General features: G+C 43.1%; 1 protein-coding gene across 1 annotated transcript in view; it reads right to left on the bottom strand.

Moving 5' to 3' along the window:
- Positions 1–22,186, bottom strand: part of LOC143975411 (proton channel OTOP1-like) — an 89,666-nt gene that overhangs the window by 13,008 nt on the left and 54,472 nt on the right. The window contains exon 4 of the mRNA XM_077477788.1: positions 10,453–10,511. Within this exon, the coding sequence (XP_077333914.1) occupies positions 10,453–10,511 (59 nt within the window). The remainder of the gene's footprint in view (positions 1–10,452; positions 10,512–22,186) is intronic.

Genomic DNA, 22,186 nt, shown 5'->3' on the forward strand with positions numbered 1-22,186 from the left:
ACAAAGTGTCATTTATGCAGGAAAAAAAATCCTTTAAAATCACTCGCAGCTATTATGAATTGTCGGCTCCGTAATACAGAGAACACTCATTGAAAGTCATTGATTAAAAAAAATAAATAAAAAAATAAATATAAAAAAAAGCGTGGGGGTCCCCCAAATTCAATTACCAGGCCCTTCAGGTCTGGTATGGATATTGAGGGGAATCCTGCGTCAAATTTAAAAAAAAATGTGACATGGGGTTCCCTCTAAATATCCATACCAGACCCTTCAGGTCTGGTATGGATATTAAGGGGAACCCCGCGTCAAATTTAAAAAAAATTTGACGTGGGGTCCCCCTAAAAATCCATACCAGACCCTTTATCCGAGCACGCAACCTGGCAGGCCGCAGGAAAAGAGGGGGGACGAGAGACCGGCCCCGCCTCCCTCCTGAACCGTACCAGGCCACATGCCCTCAACATTGGGAGGATGCTTTGGGGGTCTGTGACCCCTCAAAGCACCTTGTCCCCATGTTGATGTGGAGAAGGGTCTCATCCCCACAACCGTGGCCGGTGGTTGTGGGGGTCTGCGGGCGGAGGGCTTATCAGAATCTGGAAGCCCCCTTTAACAAGCGGACCCCCAGATCCCACCACCCCTGTTTGAAATGGTAAGGGGGTATAAAAGTACCCCTACCATTTCACAAAGAAAATGTAAAAAATAGTTAAATAAGACAAACACACTTTATGAAAAATTCCTTTCTTTATAAAAAAAAAAAAAAAAAGATTCCAGCGGTGGTAATCCACTCTTGCTATCCAGCGACGGACGATCATCTCTCCAGGGTCCAGCGATGGCTGATCTGAATCAGCGCAGCTAATCCATCCATCTTCTGTCTCCACTTTCCCCTTCCCCTTGCGTCAGAGGGGGTGGGGTCAGGTGATGGGTGGCCCCGCCCTCCGCATATAACAAACGTCAGGCCGCCGGAATCCCCACAGTGTCTCCTCCGTGGAGACAGAAGATGGATGGATTCGCTGCGCTGATTCAGATCAGCCATCGCTGGACCCCGGAGAGATGATCGTCCGTCGCTGGATAGTAAGAGTGGATTACCACCGCTGGAATCTTTTTTTTTTGTTTTGTTTTTAATAAAGGAATTTTTCAAAATTGTGTTTGTCTTATTTAACTATTTTTTACACTTTCTTTGTGAAATGGTAGGGGTACTTTTGTACCCCCTTACCATTTCAAACAGGGGGTGCGGGATCTGGGGTTCCCCATGTTAAAGGGGGCTTCCAGATTCTGATAAGCCCCCCACCCTCAGACCCCCACAACCACCGGCCACGGTTGTGAGGATGAGGCCCTTCTCCACATCAACATGGGGACAAGGTTCTTTGAGGGGTCACAGACCCCCAAAGCATCCTCCCAATGTTGAGGGCATGTGGCCTGGTACGGTTCAGGAGGGAGGGGGGCCGCTCTCTCGTCCCCCTCTCTTTTCCTGCGGCCTGCCAGGTTGCGTGCTCGGATAAAGGGTCTGGTATGGATTTTTAGGGGGACACCGCGTCAAATTTTTTTTTAATTTGATGCGGGGTTCCCCTTAATAGGTCTGGTATGGATATTTAGGGGGAACCCCACGTCTATTTTTTTTTTTTATTTGACGCAGGGTTCCCCTTAATATCCATACCAGACCTGAAGGGCCTGGTAATTGAATTTGGGGGACCCCCACACTTTTTTTATTTATTTATTTTTTTATCAATGACTTTCAATGAGTGTTCTCTGTATTACGGAGCCGACAATTCATAATAGCTGCGAGTGATTTTAAAGGACTTTTTTTCCTGCATAAATGACACTTTGTGCAGGGACAGTTCTAAGCAGCAGAAACATGCGCCCCTTCACAGGCATACTATAGACACCCCCCCCCCCCCTGTACGAAATTTAAAGGAATATTACACTTTTATTGTTTCACTTTAATCATTATTAAAATCACTGCTCCCGAAAAAACGGCCGTTTTTAAAACTTTTTTTTGCATTGATACATGTCCCCTGGGGCAGGACCCAGGTCCCCAAACACTTTTTAGGACAGTAACTTGCATATTAGCCTTTAAAATTAGTACTTTAGATTTTGAACGTTGGAGTCCCATAGACTTTAATAGGGTTCTAAAGTTCACACGAAGTATGCTGTATACTAGCTCCGTCGAGTCTTCTTTATACATTTGACAGACACCATAAGCCTTCAAAGACAGATTCAACCGTAATTCATGTGGATTTTCGGACAAATTAAATTTTTGAACAAAAAACAAAAGAAATAAAAACGAATTTTGGGAGTAACTAAATAAATTAATTTTTCGGACGAAAACGAAATTTCGAAACGAAATATTTTACTCTGCACATGTCTACTGTCAAGCTGCCGGAGAATGGGTGGTTTGGCTAGACAGGCTTGGGTGTTATTCTTTACTGTATAATAATTTTTGTGTCTAACAATGTCTTCACACAATACTGGAAAGTTTATTGTTTTCCTTTTCCTTTTCCCATTCCTACCCTTAACATTCAGGTACTCTAAGGTTTTTGGTAGAGCTAGTTGTTATCTCTGGCTTTTTTTTTTACTGGCTTTCCCAGATGATGGGGACATCGTCTGGATGGGCAGGGAGTGTGTGGCAGCGGCTCCTGAAGAGCACTCGCTATGCGTTTTTCAAAGTTAAAGTTATGCCTAAACTGCAGTTTGGTTTGGGTACAATTGTTTAAATTTAGACTTCAGCATCAGTCTGACTGGACTGTGAGATGTTCAGTCTGGCCACAGGGGACACTGTCTCTTCTGGCAGGCATGGAACTATGGTCTGGTTAGGTGTTTAAGTTATTCTCTCTCGGAGCCCGCCCAGTGGGAGTGGCACTCTCACTGTGCTTTCTGGGAGAGGGTATTTAAGATGTGAATGGCACGTGGATCGGGGTTCTGGTCCAGAATGATGTGCTGACTTCATGGTCCTCCTGACCAGCCCCCAGGAAGGCTATGGCCTGGGGTGCAGATCCACCCAATTTTGATGTCTCGGGGCTGGCTAGCCTGAGGCAGGGAAACTAAAGAAGGATTCTGAGTTGGGTGCCCTCTCCGGTTTGGGAGAGACCCAGTGACTTCAAGCATTCCAGGGGAGGACTCTTCAGAAGAAGACCATGTACGGGTTGGTTTCTTTGTAAGAGCCTGGAAGGGCTGAAGTACCTGAGAGAATCTGGTCTTGTGGATAATGCCAAGCTGGTTGAAAGATCCAGGTATCCTACGAGTGTTTCAAGCTTAGTTTCCCTACATGTTCTAAAACAACGTCTGTGGCAGAGACATTATTTTGTACGTTCTACAACAACGACTGTGGCAGAGACTTGTTCCTGAGTAAGCACCTTGTTGGCTGCTAGGCCTTGTGAGAGAGGGACTGTCCAACCTGAGTGATCATCCAGTTGCGCATGGCTATTCTCTAGATGCAGTCAAAGTAAGCAAATTCTTCAACATTTTGACTTTGACACTAAGAGTACCTGAATTTCCTTTCCAACCCTCTGATCCCAATTTAAGAGACTGTTCATTGTCTACATTTTGCAAATAAAATCCATTCAAGTGGATCTGTTGTCGGTCTCTCAAGTTACTGGGCTATTTACCACGGGACACCCCTTGACGTGCAGGGAGGAAAACAGAAGGTAACGGAAAGCCCAAATCTAACCAGCAGCTCCTTCGGGGGTTAGTGCTACATTCTCTAGAGTGTTCGGAGTGTTCGAAAAAAAATGTATAATGTTTGGGGGTTCTAAATAATTTTCTAGCAAAAAAAAATGTTTTTAATTTATAAACACCATATCTCAAAAAGAGGCTCTGTCCTTAAGTGGTTTAATGAGCTAAACACATTCTGGGTGCATCAACACAAGACATGTCAGTTTGTTTCCTATACAAAGCAGTCACAGTCAAAATACAAAAAGCCTGTCTTTTGCCAAAAAGTGTCAGAAAAGAATCCTTGCTCTAGCTGTGGAAGAGTGGTCACTGAGTTACTACTGAGTCAGAAGTAAAGCTCTTTAACATAGAGGTGTGAGGTCCATGTGGAAAAGTGTTCCTTTGCTCGGCATCAGTGGAGCTCCCGGGCCTGCCCCCGGACCTCTGTATTCCCCAGCCAGTATAGAGGGGGCGGGGCCGGGAGCTCCACTGACGCTCCCACTCCGATCACTGGCTCTCACTACAGCCGCTCTGTTCCGAGCATACAGGCTGCACGGGGGCGGGGTCAGAGCGTCAGTGGAGCTCCCAGCCCCGCCCCCTCTCAGCTGGCTAGCGCGGGAATACAGCCTCCCGTGTCCTCTGTGCACTCTGCAAAACCTTCATTGGGGCCCCAATTCACGGGTAACGGGGCCCCCTACAAAGCATCAGTGGAGCTCCTGGCTGTTGTAGTGAGATCAGAGAATGGAAGCCCCACCCACATACCTCTAAATGTATGTGGTGTGTTTGGCTGCTCAGGTATGTCCTTGCACCCATAAAATGCCTGACTGCCTAAACCCTGAGCTGTTATTCACCTGTAAAGCTGTGCATTGCTAAAAGTTCTCTGACCATCACCTGTAGCATGTACGCAGTCTCTGATTGTCTCCTGCAGTATATCCGCAGTCTCTGATTGTCTCCTGCAGTATGTCCGCAGTCTCTGATTGTCTCCTGCAGTATGTCCGCAGTCTCTTATTGTCTCCTGCAGTATGTCCGCAGTCTTTGATTGTATCCTGCAGTATGTCCGCAGTCTTTGATTGTCTCCTGTAGTATGTCCGCAGTCTCTGATTGTCTCCTGCAGTATGTCTCCAGTCTCTGATTGTCTCCTGCAGTTTGTCCGCAGTCTCTGATTGTCTCCTGCAGTTTGTCCGCAGTCTCTGATTGTCTCCTGCAGTATGTTCGCAGTCTCTGATTGTCTCCTGCAGTATGTTCGCAGTCTCTGATTGTCTCCTCTAGTATGTCCCCAGTCTCTGTCTCCCGCAGTATGCCGCCAGTCTCTAATTGTCTCCTGCAGTATATCGCCAGTCTCTGATTGTCTCCTGCAGTATGTCCGCAGTCTCTGATTGTCTCCTGCCGTATGTCCGCAGTCTCTGATTGTCTCCTGTAGTATGTCTGCAGTCTCTGATTGTCTCCTGCAGTATGTCCGCAGTCTCTGATTGTCTCCTGCAGTATGTTCGCAGTCTCTGATTGTCTCCTGCAGTATGTTCGCAGTCTCTGATTGTCTCCTGTAATATGTCCCCAGTCTCTGTCTCCTGCAGTATGTCGCCAGTCTCTGATTGCCTCCTGCAGTATGTCACCAGTCTCTGATTGTCTCCTGCCGTATGTCCGCAGTCTCTGATTTTCTCCTGTAGTATGTCCGCACTCTCCGATTGTCTCCTGCAGTATGTCCACAGTCTCTGATTGTCTCCTGCAGTATGTCCGCAGTCTCTGATTGTCTCCTGTAGTATGTCTTCAGTCTCTGAACCTCTCCTGTAGTATGTCTGCACTCTCTGACACTCTCCTGTAGTATGTGTATTAATGTGCCCCTTTACTTGCTCAATTATTTAGGATTGCTCCACTGCTCAGTAAGAGGGAATGATGTGTATTAGCCTGTAGCAACCAATCAGCGAACAGCAGTGATTTGCTTTAATCTCTAGCAGCCAATCAGTAAGTGGTAATGATGTGCATTAACCTTTAGCAACCAATCGGCAAGCAGAAATTATGTGTTGTAACCTCTAGCAACCAGCCAGCGAGCAGTAAGGATAGGCTGTAACCTCTGGCAAACAATTGCAATCACTGCGTGATCTCCTGCAGTAAACAGATTTTTAGTCTACCTGCTATTTTTTGTATGTGTCAGAATGGAGGGGGGGCCCCAAGAAAATGTTTGCCCAGGGCCCAATCAAAATTAAAGACGGCCCTGTAAAGATGAATAATTTCTTTGCTATATGTGTAGGCCATTTACATACTTTATGAAGCCTGACTAGAATACTCCCAGGACATTGCTAAATGAGGCCTTGTTGTCGCTGCTCACCTCCGCCATCACTGGAGGGGAGCAGTAAAGACTAGGCCTCACTTATCAACGTCCTGGGAGTATCCCATGCTTCATAAGGTGTGTAAATGGCCTACACCTATGGCAAGGGCATTATTCAACTTTAGTCAGGGCTGCACAATTTGTTTTTATCTATAAATGCCACCTGCATAGGCAGTTTTGTGGTCAAGGTAAACTATCCCTTTAAAGAATGTGTGTATAATGTGTAAAACAATGCTTTTCACATGTTATCAGTCTTCAGATGAAACACAGATTCTAAAAGCCAACCATACACATATAGATTTCTTTTGTCCAGCCTGCGAACTGAATGAAAATAAGCTAAAAGATTATTCCATCAGCACTAACAGTATGAATGAGCAAACCTCTTTCTGCAGTCTATAGTATTCTGACAGCCGGCTTGCTATGGGAATGCCTCAACAGTATCTGATTGGATGCAGTACAACTTTCGACTTGGCTCATTCAACCTCCTGACTTTTGTTGCCAACAGGGAAATTCCATGGAGCAAATTTCAGGTGATTCTGCACGAATGGACTGAAATTTGACGAGTATATGGCCAGCTTAAAGTGGGTTGTAAACCCACTTTAAAAAACAAACAAAAAGACTAACACCTGCAAGACAAAGGCATAATGAGCTAGTATGCATAGCATAGCATACTAGCTCATTATGTAATGCTCACCTAAGATCAAAGCCCTCGCTGCGATGCCCGTACACAGCACTGGCTGGCGACATCACTCCCAGGGGCTACTTTCAGGTATCGCGGCTCCTGCACTGTGATTGGCTGGAGCCGCAATGACATCACTCCCGCGCATGCGCACGGTAACGACCCACTCACATTAGGAAAAGGCACATACGTGCCATCGCTTCAGTTTGTGTCAGTGCACATGTGACAATTATGTCGGCACATGCAAATACAGGGGATAAGTCCTAATCCGTGCTGGTTTAGGAGATATCCTGGGTAGCTACAGGTAATCCTTATGATAGGCTTACCTGTAGAAAAAAAGTGGTCTGTAAGGGTTTACAACCACTTTAAGTATGTTATTAAGTGATAAATGGAAATGGACGGCTTTCGTATCTTTATTCTCACATATATATCCTGATTATTAAAGCAGGGAGTTAAGCTATTCACATTCCATAACAAAATACAAAAAAGAATGAATTTCTCTGCAGGTTCCTTTAAGCATTCACGTATCCCATGTATCAGTAAACACCATTCCCTTCTTTATACAGTCTTATATCAAGTTGCAATAACATTGCGTGAGTCTTTGAAAAAGTAGTTTGGGATACAAAAGTTCACATTGTGAAAGTTAATGTTCCTTTCGTCATGTTCCATCCTCATCTCTAGCCTGTATACTTTATTGCCAAGCCTTGTTCCTAGTCCCCAAAGATTGCACAAAGCACAGATTTAATTTGAGGAACCTACAATTTCTGACTTATGAGGGCTAACTGTAGGCAATTAATGACACCAAACTGTGTTGACAGAGCAACAGCAAGGAATTGCATTTATTCCCAAAAGAAGAACAGGCTTATTTACTAGCGGCTTAATGAAACAGGAGATTTTATTGTATGTGAGTATGAAATTTAACCCCTTAATGACAAATGCTGCATTTGCTATACACTGATTTTAAACCACTTCTGCACCACCCACTAGCAGATTTACTGCTACATGGCGACCCTCCTGTGCAGGATCACGTATATATAGGTGATTCTGCACTTCTGCCAACAGGGGGTGTGTGCGCTCTGCCGGCGGGCTGCTTCTCCTGTGATTAATTACCGCAGAGGCCGATCTGTGGGGGCCAGGCACGGCACCCGCCGATCGTCAGTAAAACACACACTATGGATATCTGTCTATGTAAACAAGGCAAATCTCCCTTCAGAGAGGAGAGAAGGGATGGATTTTGTGTCTTGGCAAAGCACAGAATAAAATCCATCTCTTTCCCTAGTAAAATCAGCAATCTGTGTAGGTACACAGTTAACCCTTTAATCGCCCTAGATGTTTAACCCGCTTCCCAGCCAGTGTCATTAGTACAGTGACGTGCATGTTTTTAGCATCACTGTATTAGTGTCACTGGTTCCCACAAAGTGTCAAAAGTGTCAGTTATCCACTGCAATATGACAGTCGCTGATGGCCACCATTACTACTATAAAAAAAAAAAAAAAAACATAAATATATACCATAGTTTGTAGATGCTTAATATATGCTTATTGGGATTTTTTTTACTAAAAACATGTAGCAGAATAGGTTGGCCTAAATTTATGAAGAAATTCCATTTTTTTTTTAATTTTGTTATTGGATATATTTTATAGCAGAAAGTAAAAAAATATTGGTTGGAGTCATTTTTTGTTTATAGGGCAAAAATTAAAAATGCAGAGGTGATCAAATACCACCAAAAGAAATCTCTCTTTGTGATAAAAAAGGACATAAATCTTATTTAGGTACAGTATTGCATGACCGCACAATTGTCAGTAGAAGTAACACATGTGTCATATCGCAAAAATGGTCTGGTCATAAAGGGGGGCCAAGTGGTCAATTACAGCAAATAGTTGACAAGAGATTAAATCTCATACTGTATGTGCTTAAATGTGGTTAAAATCTCAAGTGTAGTTCAGCGCTAAGATCCATTTTAACACTGCTATCATGGCCGCATTAGCGGTAAAGTGCTGCTAGTTTTAGCAGCGCTTTACTGGCACTGTGCGGGTGGGAGCGGGTGCTTTTAACCCCAAAAGGGGTTAACAAGGGGTTAAAAGCACCCACAAAGCCCCGCTGCCCACTAATTTCAATGGCAGAGGCGGTTTAGGAGCAGTGTATACACCGCTCCCGCACCACCCCAAAGACGCTGCTTGCGGAACTTTTTTTTTCAGTCCTGCAAGTGCACTCCCCAGTGTGAAAGCACTCAGGCTTTCACACTAGGGAGGCTTGAGAGGCACTTTTCAGGTGCATTACAGGTGAAAAGTGCCTTCAGTGTGAAAGGGGTCTAAAGCCCCATACACACAACCAGAATATTGTACAAAAAACACAATTTTCAAAGCGATGGTACGATAATCTGATTGTTAGTACACAGCTGTCTGAAATTTTCCAAAGGGACAAACACAAAAATCTTTCTCATAAGATACTAGATCATATGATTTTGGTTTAATCAGTACAGTTTTTGACCAAAAATAATATACGAATAAACTGCAGCACATTACATTCCGCATTTTTATTCTGTCGTACAAGAATTTACATACTTTAGTAACCTATTCGTTCTCAATATGGAGATTATCATCCAAAAAAAAAAAAACAGGCAATTATTTAGTCCGATAATCTCATTGTGTGTACCAGGCTTAAAGTGGAAGTAAACCCATCCATAAAACAGTTACCTTTCCGGCACATACCAGAAATATAACATTCCCATTGGATGTGCTCTCAACCAAACTGTCAATCCATCCAATGGCTGATGTCATAACTGATCACATGTGCAGCATCATGACAGTTGTAGATTAAACAGAGGCCAAGGTGGCAGCTTCCTTGGCTGAAAATGATAAGAGGGTTTACTTCCACTTTAAGGGAATGCAGAAAAAGAATGGCATGTGATAATTATTGGTTAGCTTTCATCTTTTAACAATTCAGAGTACTCATATGTTTGAATTGACCATAGCCTTAAAGTGGTTGTAAACTCTCCCCCACAACTTTGTCCCACGTAAATCAGCATAAAAACTCTAATGAACACTGCTTGCAGATATCTCCTTAATTGCTTAGTATTTTTGTAATCATTTTTGTTATTTAGTGATGTCACTGAGCATGCCCAGATCTCCTCTGATTTATGGCACACTCTCTATGTGCTTGTCTATCTATTTTCAGGACTTCCTATGGCACACCACTGATATCCCAGGAGGCTGCAGAATCATTCAGAGCTTCCTCCTACACACCATGGGACCATGTGACTTCACAAGCAGTGCAAATCTGGCCATTACTGCAGTCTTATCAGTTGAAGCTCAGTGTACAAATGCAGCAATTCTTGGTGTTGGAATGAATGACTTCCCATGTGCATGAGTTATGTCAATCAAGATGGCTGAAGATCCTGAACCCAGAATAAAATTGGGTGAAGATATAAACATTGGCGAGGGAGCAAGCTGTTCTGGTAAAAAACTATAACATTTTGGAAGTCTCGTCACTTTCTGTCCCAGTGGCCACCAGGACTTTAGAGAAGAAATATCTCTCCAGCAGAGAGTTTATCCAAAACTAGAAACAAAAGTTTTTGGACAAGATACCACATGACATTATGATTCTGCTCTGTACAGTATGTGTTCATCCAGCAACCAGTCAGATTACACCTATCATGTTTCTAGTGTAGGTTAAAAATGGACAGAAGCCTTCTGACTGCTATGGGCAAGTCCATTTTTTTTTGGGGGGGGGGGGGGTTTCCTCTGCAGAAAAAAGAACAGCATTGCCTTGTTTTTTTAGTACAAGGACATAACTTGATTAACTTGCTCACCTTTCAAGTTTTTTGAAAGATTTGATCACATCCTTTGAATGACACCAGAGAAAATATACCTGCAATATGTAAAACAAATCTTAGTTTTAGGATCTGATAAATATAAAATGAAATTATAAGTTCAAATTTTTACTTGTTAAATAAATCAACAAAAATACACATTAGGAAAATTATCTTTCTTGACTGAGTTAAATGATATGTACGTTTCTTGTATGTACTTGAGAAAACAATGTGTTAAAATGTGTTAAACCTGAGATCTAAAGATTTCTTGATTGTGCCCCACATATAAAAGTAAATTATAATCTTTAAATAATATCACCATTGAATTACAGTATTTAGCCTCCTCCATTACTATTTACCATGTTTTCATATAGTTGACCACCTCGCGCCCGCCCTATAGCCGAATGACGGCCATAGAGCAGGCGCTTTTGTTCGGGAGGCTGTCCCTGGACGTCCTGTTGTTTACTTCCGCAATGCGCGCCGCCGCGGGCGCGCATCGGGAAGTTCTGTGTTTGCCGTGTCCCCCGGAGACAGGCAAACACAGATCGCTGTAAACGGCCAATCACAGTGGCCGTTTACAGCGCGACCGGCGTGTCCAATGTGAGAGGATCTCATATGTAAACATATAAGATCATCTCTCAGCGCCGCTCTCCCTCCTCACACAGACAGCGTGTGAGAGGGGAGAGATGAATGGCTGCAGCAGCCGTAAGTGTAAAAAAAAAAATAAGTTAAAAAAAGTGCCATCCTCCCCCAGTGCCATCCTGCCCCAGTGCCACCCACCCCAGTGCCATCTGCCCCAGTGCCATCTGCCCCAGTGCCATCCTGCCCCAGTGCCATCCACCCCAGTGCCATCTGCCCCAGTGCCATCTGCCCCAGTGCCATCCACCCCAGTGCCATCTGCCCCAGTGCCATCCGCCCCAGTGCCATCTGCCCCAGTGCCATCCACCCCAGTGCTACCTGCCCCCAGTGCTACCTGCCCCCAGTGCCACCTGTTAGTGCTATCTGTCCCCAGTGCCACCTGTTGTCAGTGCCATTTGTCCCCAGTGCCATCTGTCATCAGTGCCGCGTATAAGTGCCATCTGTCATCAGTACCACATGTCATCAGTTCCACATAGTGCCATCTGTCATCAGTGCCGCATATTAGTGCCATCTGTCATCAGTGCCACGTATCAGTGCCATTTGTCATCAGTGCCACCTGTCAGTGTCACGTGCCATCTGTTGTCAGTGTCACGTGTCATCAATGCCACTTATCAGTGCCATCTGTCATCAGTGTCCCGCGTCATCGGTGGCACGTATTAGTGCCATCTGTCATCGGTGGCACGTATTAGTGCCACGTATTAGTGCCACGTGTCATCAGTGCCATGTATTAGTGCCACGTGTCATCAGTGCCACGTATTAGTGCCACGTGTCATCAGTGCCACGTATAAGTGCCACGTGTCATCAGTGCCACGTATAAGTGTCATCATTGCCACGTATCGGTGCAATCTGTCATCAGTGTCACGTGTCATTGTCCTGGTGCTCCAGGGCCTTCAAAAGTGTAATAAGTAGTCAACAAGTTAGATGTGTAATTTATGCTACTAGAACACGTGATGACGCTCCCTGCATGTTGGGCCTCTCTATGTGGCCAGGCTGTGAAAAAGTCCCACACAAGTGGTATGGTAATACTCAGGAGGAGTAGCAGAATTTTTTTGGGGGTGTCATTTGTGGTATACACATGCCATGTGAGAGAAATAACCTATTACAATGACAATTTTGTGGAAAAAAATAAAGAAAAATGAAAAATCTTAATTTTGCAAAGAATTGTGGGAAAAAATTACAACATCAAAAAGCTCACTATGCCTCTTACTAAATATCTTGGAATGTCTACTTACCAAAAAGGGGTGATTTGGGGGGTATTTGTACTTTCCTGACTTGTTCGGGTCACAAGAAATGAGATAGTCCACCAGTACATCAGATGTGATCAATTTTGTGCAATTCGCACCACAGCTTGGAGACTCTCTAACTTTCACAAAGACCAAATAATATCCACTAATTTGGGTTATTTTTACCAAAGACATGTAGCAGTATAAATTGTGGCCAAAATTTATGAAGAAAAATTAATAATTTGCATAATTCTGTCACAGAAACAAAGAAATATGCGTTTTTTTTCAAAATTTTCGGTCTTTTTTCATTTATAGCGCAAAAAATAAAAACCCCAGAGGTGATCAAATACCACCAAAAGAAAGCTCTATTTGTGGGAAAAAAAAGGACAAAAAATTCATATGGGTACAGTGTTGCATGACTGAGTAATTGTCATTCAAATTGTGAGAGCACCGAAAGCTGAAAATTGGTCTGGGCAGGAAGGGTGTTTAAGTGCCCAGTAAGCAAGTGGTTAAAGCAGTTATGGTACAATATAATCAGTGCAATCAAAAAAATATAGATATGTGTGCAAACAATCAACACTCTAGCTCTAGCATAGGCTTGGACTGCTGCTAGCACCTGCATAGAGAATGAGCACATAAACTATCCTTATCAATATAAAGTGAAAAATACACGTGCAGCATAGTCATATAGCGAAAAACATAACTAGAAATGAAATAATCATATGAAGATTCAAAATGCAAAGTATTGTGTATTAAAATTCAACCGCAGTGTGAACATAAAGTGATAGTTCATGTAATTTCATACTTTTTTCTTATTTGTTCAGTGCCCACCACCTTCTTATAAAGTGCCTGCTCATCTTCACTATGTGGCCCCACTACAGAGTCATCATAGCCTTAGTGTATTCCTCACTAGATGGTACTAGGACACTCCTTCCACTATCACCCCTGAATCAGGCTATTTCACTTCTTGGTTCCTGATCATCAATAAAACATGTTGTAAAATACAAATAGAGAAACCATAGTGCTCTCAGCTTTCAAACATTTATTTAAAAGCGATTAATAACACTCACATGAGTACATGTAAAACAAGCATATGATCAGTTCACCAAAAGGCAATGGGCTTCGTCCACCTATACTCGTCATGCCCACTCATGGCTTCTTCAGCAGGTGCTTTTTTTTAACTGTCTATTTTCTCCAGGGGTAGAGGATTGTGAGAGAATAGGTTATCTCCTACTTTTAATTGCCATATAAAAAAAATAGTTTTTCTTATAATTCTCTATGTCTCTTAAAAGCTTTTTTAGTTTTTCTCTTTAACCACTTAAGCCCCATACCATTTGGCTGGCCAAAGACCAGAGCACTTTTTGCGATTTGGTACTGTGTCGCTTTAACTGACACTTGCACGATCGTGCGACTTGGCTCCCAAACAAAATTGACTTCCTTTTTTCCCCACAAATAGAGCTTTCTATTGGTGGTATTTGATCACCTCTGTGGTTTTTATTTTTTGCGCTATAAACAAAAAAAGAGCGGCAATTTTGAAAAAAAAATGCTTCATTTTTTATTTTTTGCTATAATAAATAGCCCCAAAAAATATATATAAAAAAAAAACATTTTTTTCCCTCAGTTTAGACCGACACGTATTCTTCTACATATTTTTGGTTAAAAAAAAAAATCGCAATAAGCATATATTGATTGGTTTGCGCAAAAGTTAGAGAGTCTACAAAATAGGATAGTTTTATGCCATTTTTATTAATATATATTTTTTTACTAGTAATGGTGGTGATCAGCAATTTTTATCCTGACTATGACATTATGGCAGACACATTGGACAATTTTGACACATATTTGGGACCATTGGCATTAATACAGCAAACCACTGATTACTGTAAAAATGTCACTGGCAGTGAAGGGGTTAACACTAGGGGGCAGTGAAGGGGTTAAAGTGATTGTAAACCCTTACAAACCACATTGACCTACAGGTAAGCCTAGATTAAGGCTTACCTGTAGGTTCAAGAAATATCTCCTAAACCTATACGGTTTAGGAGATATTTGCCCGAAGACAGGCACCGCTGTCTACGGCGCATGCACCATAGACAGCGGTGCGCAGGCGCACTGAGCGCGGCATCGTCAATGACGAAGATGCCGCGCGTGTCGGCTCCCGTACCCATGCACGGGAGTGACGTCATCGCGGCTTCGCCGAATGACAGCGGTGGAGCTGCGAGACCCCTCCGAGAAGATGGATGCGCCAAACTACAGGGGACAGCGGTAACTTCGCTAGCTCCTGTGTCAGGTAAGTGACACATAATGGACTACTATGCGATGCATAGTAGTCCATTATGCTTTGCCTTTGCAGGGAACGAAAGAGGAAGTAAACCCATCAGGGTTTACTTCCTCTTTAAAAGTGTGTCTTAGTTTGTGTTCTAACTGAAGGGGGATGGGGACTGTGCAGGAAAGATAACAAATTGTCTGTTCATACTCTGTATTCATTTTTATGATTTTTTTTTTTTTTTTACTAGAAATGGCGGCAATCAGCGATTTTTATTGTGACTGCTACATTATGGCGGACACTACCATGTTTGACACATTTTTGGAACCATTGTCATTAATACAGCAATCAGTGCTATTTAAATGCACTGATTCCTGTGTAAATGACACTGGCAGTGAAGGGGTTAACCATTAGGAGGTGGGGAGGGGTTAAGTGTGACGTGTGTGTGTTTTTTTTTTACTGTTTGGGGGCCTGGCTTAGCATGTGACATCACTGATCGTCTTTCTCTATAACAGGGAACAGACGATCAGTGACAGCCACACTAGGAAGCACGGGAGAGGTTTGTTTACACATACCTCTCCCCGTTCTTCAGCTCTGTGACTCGATTGTGGGACACCAGCAGCGATCGGGTCCACGTATACCGCGGCCACGGTCACGGAGCTCAGGACCGGGTCACGAGCTTGTGCGACCCACAGCTGGGCACTTAAAGAGCAACGTACCTGCACGTTGATGTGCCCAGCTGTGCCATTCTGCCTACGTAAATGTGCAGGAGGCGGCTCTTAAGCGGTTAAATAAATGTTTGGAAGCAGAGAGCACTATGGTTTCTCTATTTGTATTTTACGACATGTCTTATTGATGATCGAGAACCAAGAAGTGAAGTAGCATGATTCAGGGGCAATAGTGGAAGTTACAGTGTTCCAGTACCACCTAGTGAAGAATACACTAAGGCTATTATGATGACTCTGTAGTGGGGTCAGACACTAGAGGTGAGCAGGCACTTTATAAGAAGGTGGTGGGCACTGAACAAATGAGAAGAAAAATTTATGAAATTACATGAACTGTCACTTTATGTTTACACTGCTATATATTCAAAGCAGAAATTTCATGAAAATGCAAAGTTTGCTTATTTCTTAACCCCCCCCCCCAATAAAAATCACTGATTAAAAAAAAAAAAGGAAATAATAAAATAATACAGAAAATACTTAGGCCTCTCTCTGCTCTCTTCCCACATTGACATCACTTTGCCTCGTGGCTACTTCCTATTCTATCTGAGAACTCCAAAACCCATATGAATGTGCCCTGCACTGTGCTGGATTCTACTCCCAATATTCTGACTATGAGAAAGAGGAGGAGACACAAAACAGTGGGGGCATCTACTCTATACATTGAGAGTGCAGAAGAGGTAGATTTACGGGATCTGAGTTGGTCTGCTCAATATTCCTACTCTAAAATCCCCTGTAGCAGCTGGCTAGGGATTCTTTAGTTTACACCTACGGATTTGGTGGCCATCTTTCTAACTTTTTACATACTTTCTTCCTACTGCTATATGTAAATGTCAGGGACATTTAAAAATCACATTCTCCAGCTAATGTACTTTACTGGATTTGTTCCTTTCAATAATTTATATGAATTTTCAGATTTAAATGGTTTCCATTTTATATTTTTAATACTACCTCTCATGTGCAGGAAATGCTGACTCTAAAGTGTCATGCTATAGGGCAGACAGGGAGCACAGGATAGATGTAGATAATGTTTCTTTTTAACCACTTGACCACTGGATTTATCCCCCTTCATGACCAGGGCATTTTTTGTGATACGGCACTTTGTTACTTTAACTGACAATTGTGCGGTCATGCAATGCTGTACCTAAATATAAATATTTTTTGCACTATAAACATTAAAACTATATTTTTTACGTTCTGCTATAAAACATAGCCAATTAAAAAAAATCAAATTTCTTCATAAATTTAGGCCAATATGTATTCTGCTACAAGTATTTGGTAAATAAAAAATCCCAATAAGCATAAATTGATTGGTTTACAAGAACATTATATTGTCTACAAACTATGGTATATATTTATGGATTTTTTTTTTTTACTTGTAATGGCGGCAATCAGCGACTGATAGCAGGACTGTGATATTGCAGCACACAAGTGGATACTAACTGACTTTTTGCCAGAACCAGTGACACCGTGATCAATGCAACAAATATGCACTGTCACTGTACTAATTAAACTGGCTGGGAAGGGGTTAAACATCTAGGGCCATAAAAGGATTAACTGTGTGCCTTGCCAGTGTTTTTGTGTACTGTATGTGCTGCTTTTACTACAGGAAGAGGTGGATTTTTTTCCCTGCTTTGCAGGGACACAAAATCCATCCCTTCCCCACTGTCTCTGGTCTGTGTGTTTTACTAATGATTACCAGCAACATCCAGTGCCTGGCACCTGCAGAACAGCTTCTGCTGTGATTTATCATAGCAGGAGCGGCCCACCGGCACAAGCCAGTGGTCTGAGCCAGAGATTAGGGTCCTCTGTGCTTGGGACCAGAGAAAGAGCAGACCTGTGGGCATAGAAGCTGAAAGCTTTGCTACTGCCATTTAAATTTTACCAACAGGAGGTGTTGTGCATAGCTTAGCATGCAATAGATGAGAAAGTAGGGCCCTGAGACTATAACACTCCAATAAGGGGGTAAATAGATAACTTAGGACTTTGGATCCCCAATTAGGCATGCAAACCATGCTGTAACCACAAGTCATTGTAAAAAAATGTATAGAGTAAGTTACATTGTGGATGTAAATAATCAAAGGAATGTATGATCCCCTTACTATATACATCTAAAAAGGTGGCTAAGGCCCACTGTTTTTTTTAAAAGGTTTTTAACTGAACTACAATGAGGTTTTTCCAAAGAGATAATTCCAGAGGGGTATCAGAGTATAGAGTGTTCTCCTTAGCCTCTCTCCACACTGATTGTGCCAGTGTCAAAATAGACAACTTCACTTATGGCCAACAAGAAGCTGGCCCACATGTATGATTGAGACAAGATGGACCTCTAACCCACATGGTAGATCTGGTGATACTGCTGCTGGAAAACTTTACTATAAATCCTCTCCTTGTTAACAAGATGTATTCAGCAAGACCATATGCAGTCTGGGGATGTTCAGCAGGTTTAATACTCCTTCCAGATCAGGAATTAAATCTTGAACCAAACCAAAGAGAAAAAACACTTAAAATATAAAGAGAATCTTAAAGCTGACAAAGAAGAACTGCTGTTTAATATCAATGACTTATGTTCTAATACTGTTAAGTGCATGTTTGCTCTCTCCCAACAATCTCATGAGCCATTACAACTAGAGGGCGCTATCAAGCAGTTAAATGTTGCTTATGAGAGTTATCAAAGACTGTGTGTTAAATATACTGATCTCTTAAAGTGGTACAACACTCAAGGATCATTGGAAGAATTAAAGGGATTTGAGGAGCTCAATCTTGAAAGAGACAATTTAGTGGTGAAAACAAAGACAAAGGCAGAAGTGACACTAAAACAGCTTAATGAAACCAGATCTTATCGCTCTGCATCTACTAGATGCTCCACAAGATCTTCCACATTCCTACAATCAAGATCTTCTGCACTCAGTCAACAACTCATAAAGGCCCACTACCACTGCTTTGTCCTCCTTTGGAATGAAGGGGATGAGTCACGTACCTTATAGTAGCGAGCCCGGATTGCAGAAAGAGGACTCCCTTTACAACTCCCACTACCGGTTTCCTGGTAATGTAACAGGGAACACAGGGGTAAGGAGGGGTACAGGTGCCTGGCAGGATCAACAGATGAGAGGGATGAATTGGTGAGGTTCAGTTTTGCAGACTGGAGCACAACAGCAGGGGGAAAAGTCCAGTGGAACAAGTAATCACAGCAGATGGATCAGCAGGTAACTTATAGCAAATGACACAGTTCAGTAAAGCAGGAAACTTATAGCAGGTGACACAGTTCAATGAAGCAGGTAACTTGCAGCAGATGAAACACTGCAGTGAAGCAGGGAACTTGCAGCAGATGAATCAGTTCAATAAGACAGGTAACTTGCAGCAGATGAAACAGTTCAATATAAGCAGGTTACTTGCAGCAGATGATACAGTTCAATATAGCAGGGAACTGGCAGCAGATGAAACAGTTCTATATAAGCAGGTAACGTGCAGCAGATTAAACAGTTCAATATAAGCAGGTTCACCTTAGCAGATGGATTGTCAAAGCAAGCCGGGTCAGATATCAGACTGGAAGCAAAGTACAAGGGAACAGGCAGGAGAATCGTCGGGTGCAGGCAGATAGCAGATGGGTCACAGGCAGGCCGGGTCAATCAGAAACGAATGCTACGGATCAGGTTCACAGGTATAACGCTGTAGAGCAGACAGCAGAGACCATTAGCAAGAGACAGGTTTAAATAGTCTGTTTGGCGCATGCGCACCCGTGCACGAATGCATGCGGTGACGCCCGCGATCGTAAACCAGAAGACCTGGGGGTCCGTTTTTTCATGCGATTTTCATGTCATGGTGAGAATCACTGACTGCAGCTCCTATTTGCGTGTCCATTGACATTTTATTGACGAGTCAAAAGTGACCCCGAGACGCTTGGCCTTGGTCTTTGGGGAGATGGTCTGTCCGAAGATGGTGGGTGGTGTCCAAGGGATCTTGGTTCGGGAATTTTGGTTTGCATGTAGGATAAGAAGCTCTGTTTTCGATTTGTTGAGTTTAAGGGAGTTAGTGGTCATCCTGTCGTCTATCAAAGGGAGGCAATTTTCTAGTTGCTGATGATGGTCTTTTTGTCCAGTGATACGAAAGTAGAGTTGCATGTTGTCAGCGTATGAGTGGAAGCAGAGGTCTGATATTCTGATGATTTTGAGGAGTGGACGGATGTATATGTTGAAGAGCACTGGTGACAAGGGTGATCCTTGAGGGACTCCGCAAGAGACTGTTTGAGTTTCAGAGGAGAATGCTCCTAGTTTCACTGTCTGAGAATGATTTCCTAAAAAGGATGCGAACCATTGTAGATCTGAGTCTGAGACTCCTGCTACTTCAGTGAGGCGGATGAGTAGAATATTGTGGTCCACTGTATCAAACGCTGCACTGAGGTCCAACAGTACCAGTAGACATGATTCTCTGTCATCTGCTGCTTCGAGGGCGTCGTCCCATATCTTGAGGAGTGCTGGTTCTTGTTCCATGGCCGGGTGGAAGCCTGATTGCAGCGGGTCCAGGTGTTTGTGTGTGTCCAGGTGGTGTTGTATCTGTTGTACTACTGCTTTCTCTATAATCTTGGAGATGGTGTTAAGGCTTGTTATCGGCCTGCGGTTGTTAGGGTTCTGAGGATCGAGGTTGGGTTTCTTTAGCAGGGGTTTGGCGATGCCTTGATGAAGCTTCTAAAATTCAGGCAGCTTTCACCCAAAAGAAAGCAGAAATGGAAGCTGAAGCTGCACACCAGAAAGCAGAGAAAGAAGCTGAAGCCGCATGCCAAAAAACAGAAAAAGAACCTGAAGCCACACGCCAGAAAGCAGAGAAGGAATCTGAAGCTGCACGACCAAAATAAGAAATGGAAGCTGAATCCACACGCCTGGAAGCTGAAACCGCATGCCAGAAAGCAGAAAATGGATGTTTTGGAAAAACAATGTGAGCATGCTACTGCCATGGCAAGGTTAAAGGTCTTCAAACAAGCCGCTAGTGAAAGTGAAAGAGACAACAGTTCCAGACACTCAGTTGTATCTTATGACTCACATTCTTCACACACCTCTCCAGAACGTCAACTCCATGTCACAACAACCAAAACACTCAATCAAAATCTCTTATCTGCACCTACTGTACCTCAAGACAGTTTGCCTTTATATCTTCCAGTACATCAGACTGCAGCATCTCAGCAAGCAGCAGACACTGGTATGCATATAACAAACTGTCCACCTTACTTTGGGACTAACCAAGTACCTTCTAGCAAGCACACTAATCCACAGCTACAAACCAACATGTCAGCTACAAACCAACATGTCAATGAAATTTAAGCCAGTTCCAGCATTGAATGCCTTCGTATCAACAGATGTTCCCAAGTCACTTAATGTCAATGCACCAGCCATCACAACTAACTCTGTTCCACCTGCAGTTATGCATCTAAAGTCTGAGAACACAGACATGTCACAGTTTGCTAAATATATGCTCCGCAGAGAGCTCACTAAGACAGGCCTCACCAAGTTTGATGACAAGCCTTAAAATTACAGAGGCTGTAAATCTACCTTTAAGGCCACAATAAGTGACCTAGACATCAATGTCACAGAGGAATTAGATCTGCTCATCTGATGGCTAGGTCCCCAGTCTACTGAATGCATCAAGAGGCTCAAAGCAGTTCATATTGACAACCCTGCTGCAGGCCTTAACACTGCTTGGGACAGACTTGAACGTACCTTTGGCAGCCCAGAGGCCATTGAAGATGCCTTATTCAAAAGAATGCAAAGCTTCCCAAAGATTTCTTCTAGAGACAATCTAAAGCAGGGATATAAAATTAGCGGACCTCCAGCTGTTGGCCAAACTACAAGTGCCATCATGCCTCTGCCTCTGGGTGTCATGCTTGTGGCTGTCAGAGTCTTGCTATGCCTCGTGGGACTTGTAGTTCTGCAACAGCTGGAGGGTCACTAATTGCATACCCCTGATCTAAAGTAGCAAGAACTCAGCGATGTTCTATTAGAGTTTCAAATTGCTAAGGCAGACATAAACTTACCTGGTCTCAGTTACCTTGACACCGCTCATAGCATCAACACTTTTGTTCTCAAGCTACCATATGGCATTTAAGAAAAATGGGCAGCTCTTGGCTCAAAGTATAAGAAAAATCATCAAGTTGCCTTTCCTACTTTTTTATACGTCTGTGAGTTCATCAAAAGAATTGCAGACACTAAGAATGACCCAAGTTTCTACTATGGTGACTGTAACCATCTTAATTCACCCTCTCCAGGACCTACGAACACATGTATGACACAGACCATAGAGGTCCAGTGTTAGCGAAAACTACTGATGTTCTACCTGCACTTGCTACAGTTCTCGAAAAGACTGATCAAAACAAGAAAATTAAGAACTCAGAGAACTGTTCTGGATGATCAGAGCAACAGATCTCTTGTGAGAACACAATTTTTTGAAATGTTGAACATAACAGGAGATGCTCTACCTTATACCCAAAGCACTTGTCCCGGCACTACAGAAGTTTTAGGTAGGAGAGCCAGCAGTCTTGTAGTTGCTCCCCTGAATGACAATGTGGAAATATTCTTGCCCACTATCACTGAGTGCAACCAGATTCCAAGCAACAAAGAGGAGATCCCTACTCCTCAAGCTGCCATTCACCATTCTCACTTGAAGGACATAGCGGACCAAATACCAGCCCTCAATGAAAGTGCTGGTATCTTGCTGTTACTTGGCCGAGACATTTTAAAGGGGTTGTAAGCCTCATATTTTTTCACCTTAATGCAGCCTATGCATTAAGGTGAAAAAACTCCTGGCAGTTACCGGCCCCCCAGCCCCCCATTTTACTTACCTGAGCCCCTTCATCTCTTCAGTGGGGATGCGCTCTCTTCATGGGGTCCCAGCTCTTGATT

Source organism: Lithobates pipiens, unplaced genomic scaffold (assembly GCF_037356315.1).
Source record: "Lithobates pipiens isolate NorthernLeopardFrog02 unplaced genomic scaffold, aLitPip1_a1.2 Scaffold_13, whole genome shotgun sequence".
In the NCBI taxonomy this organism is placed as follows: Eukaryota; Metazoa; Chordata; class Amphibia; order Anura; family Ranidae; genus Lithobates; species Lithobates pipiens.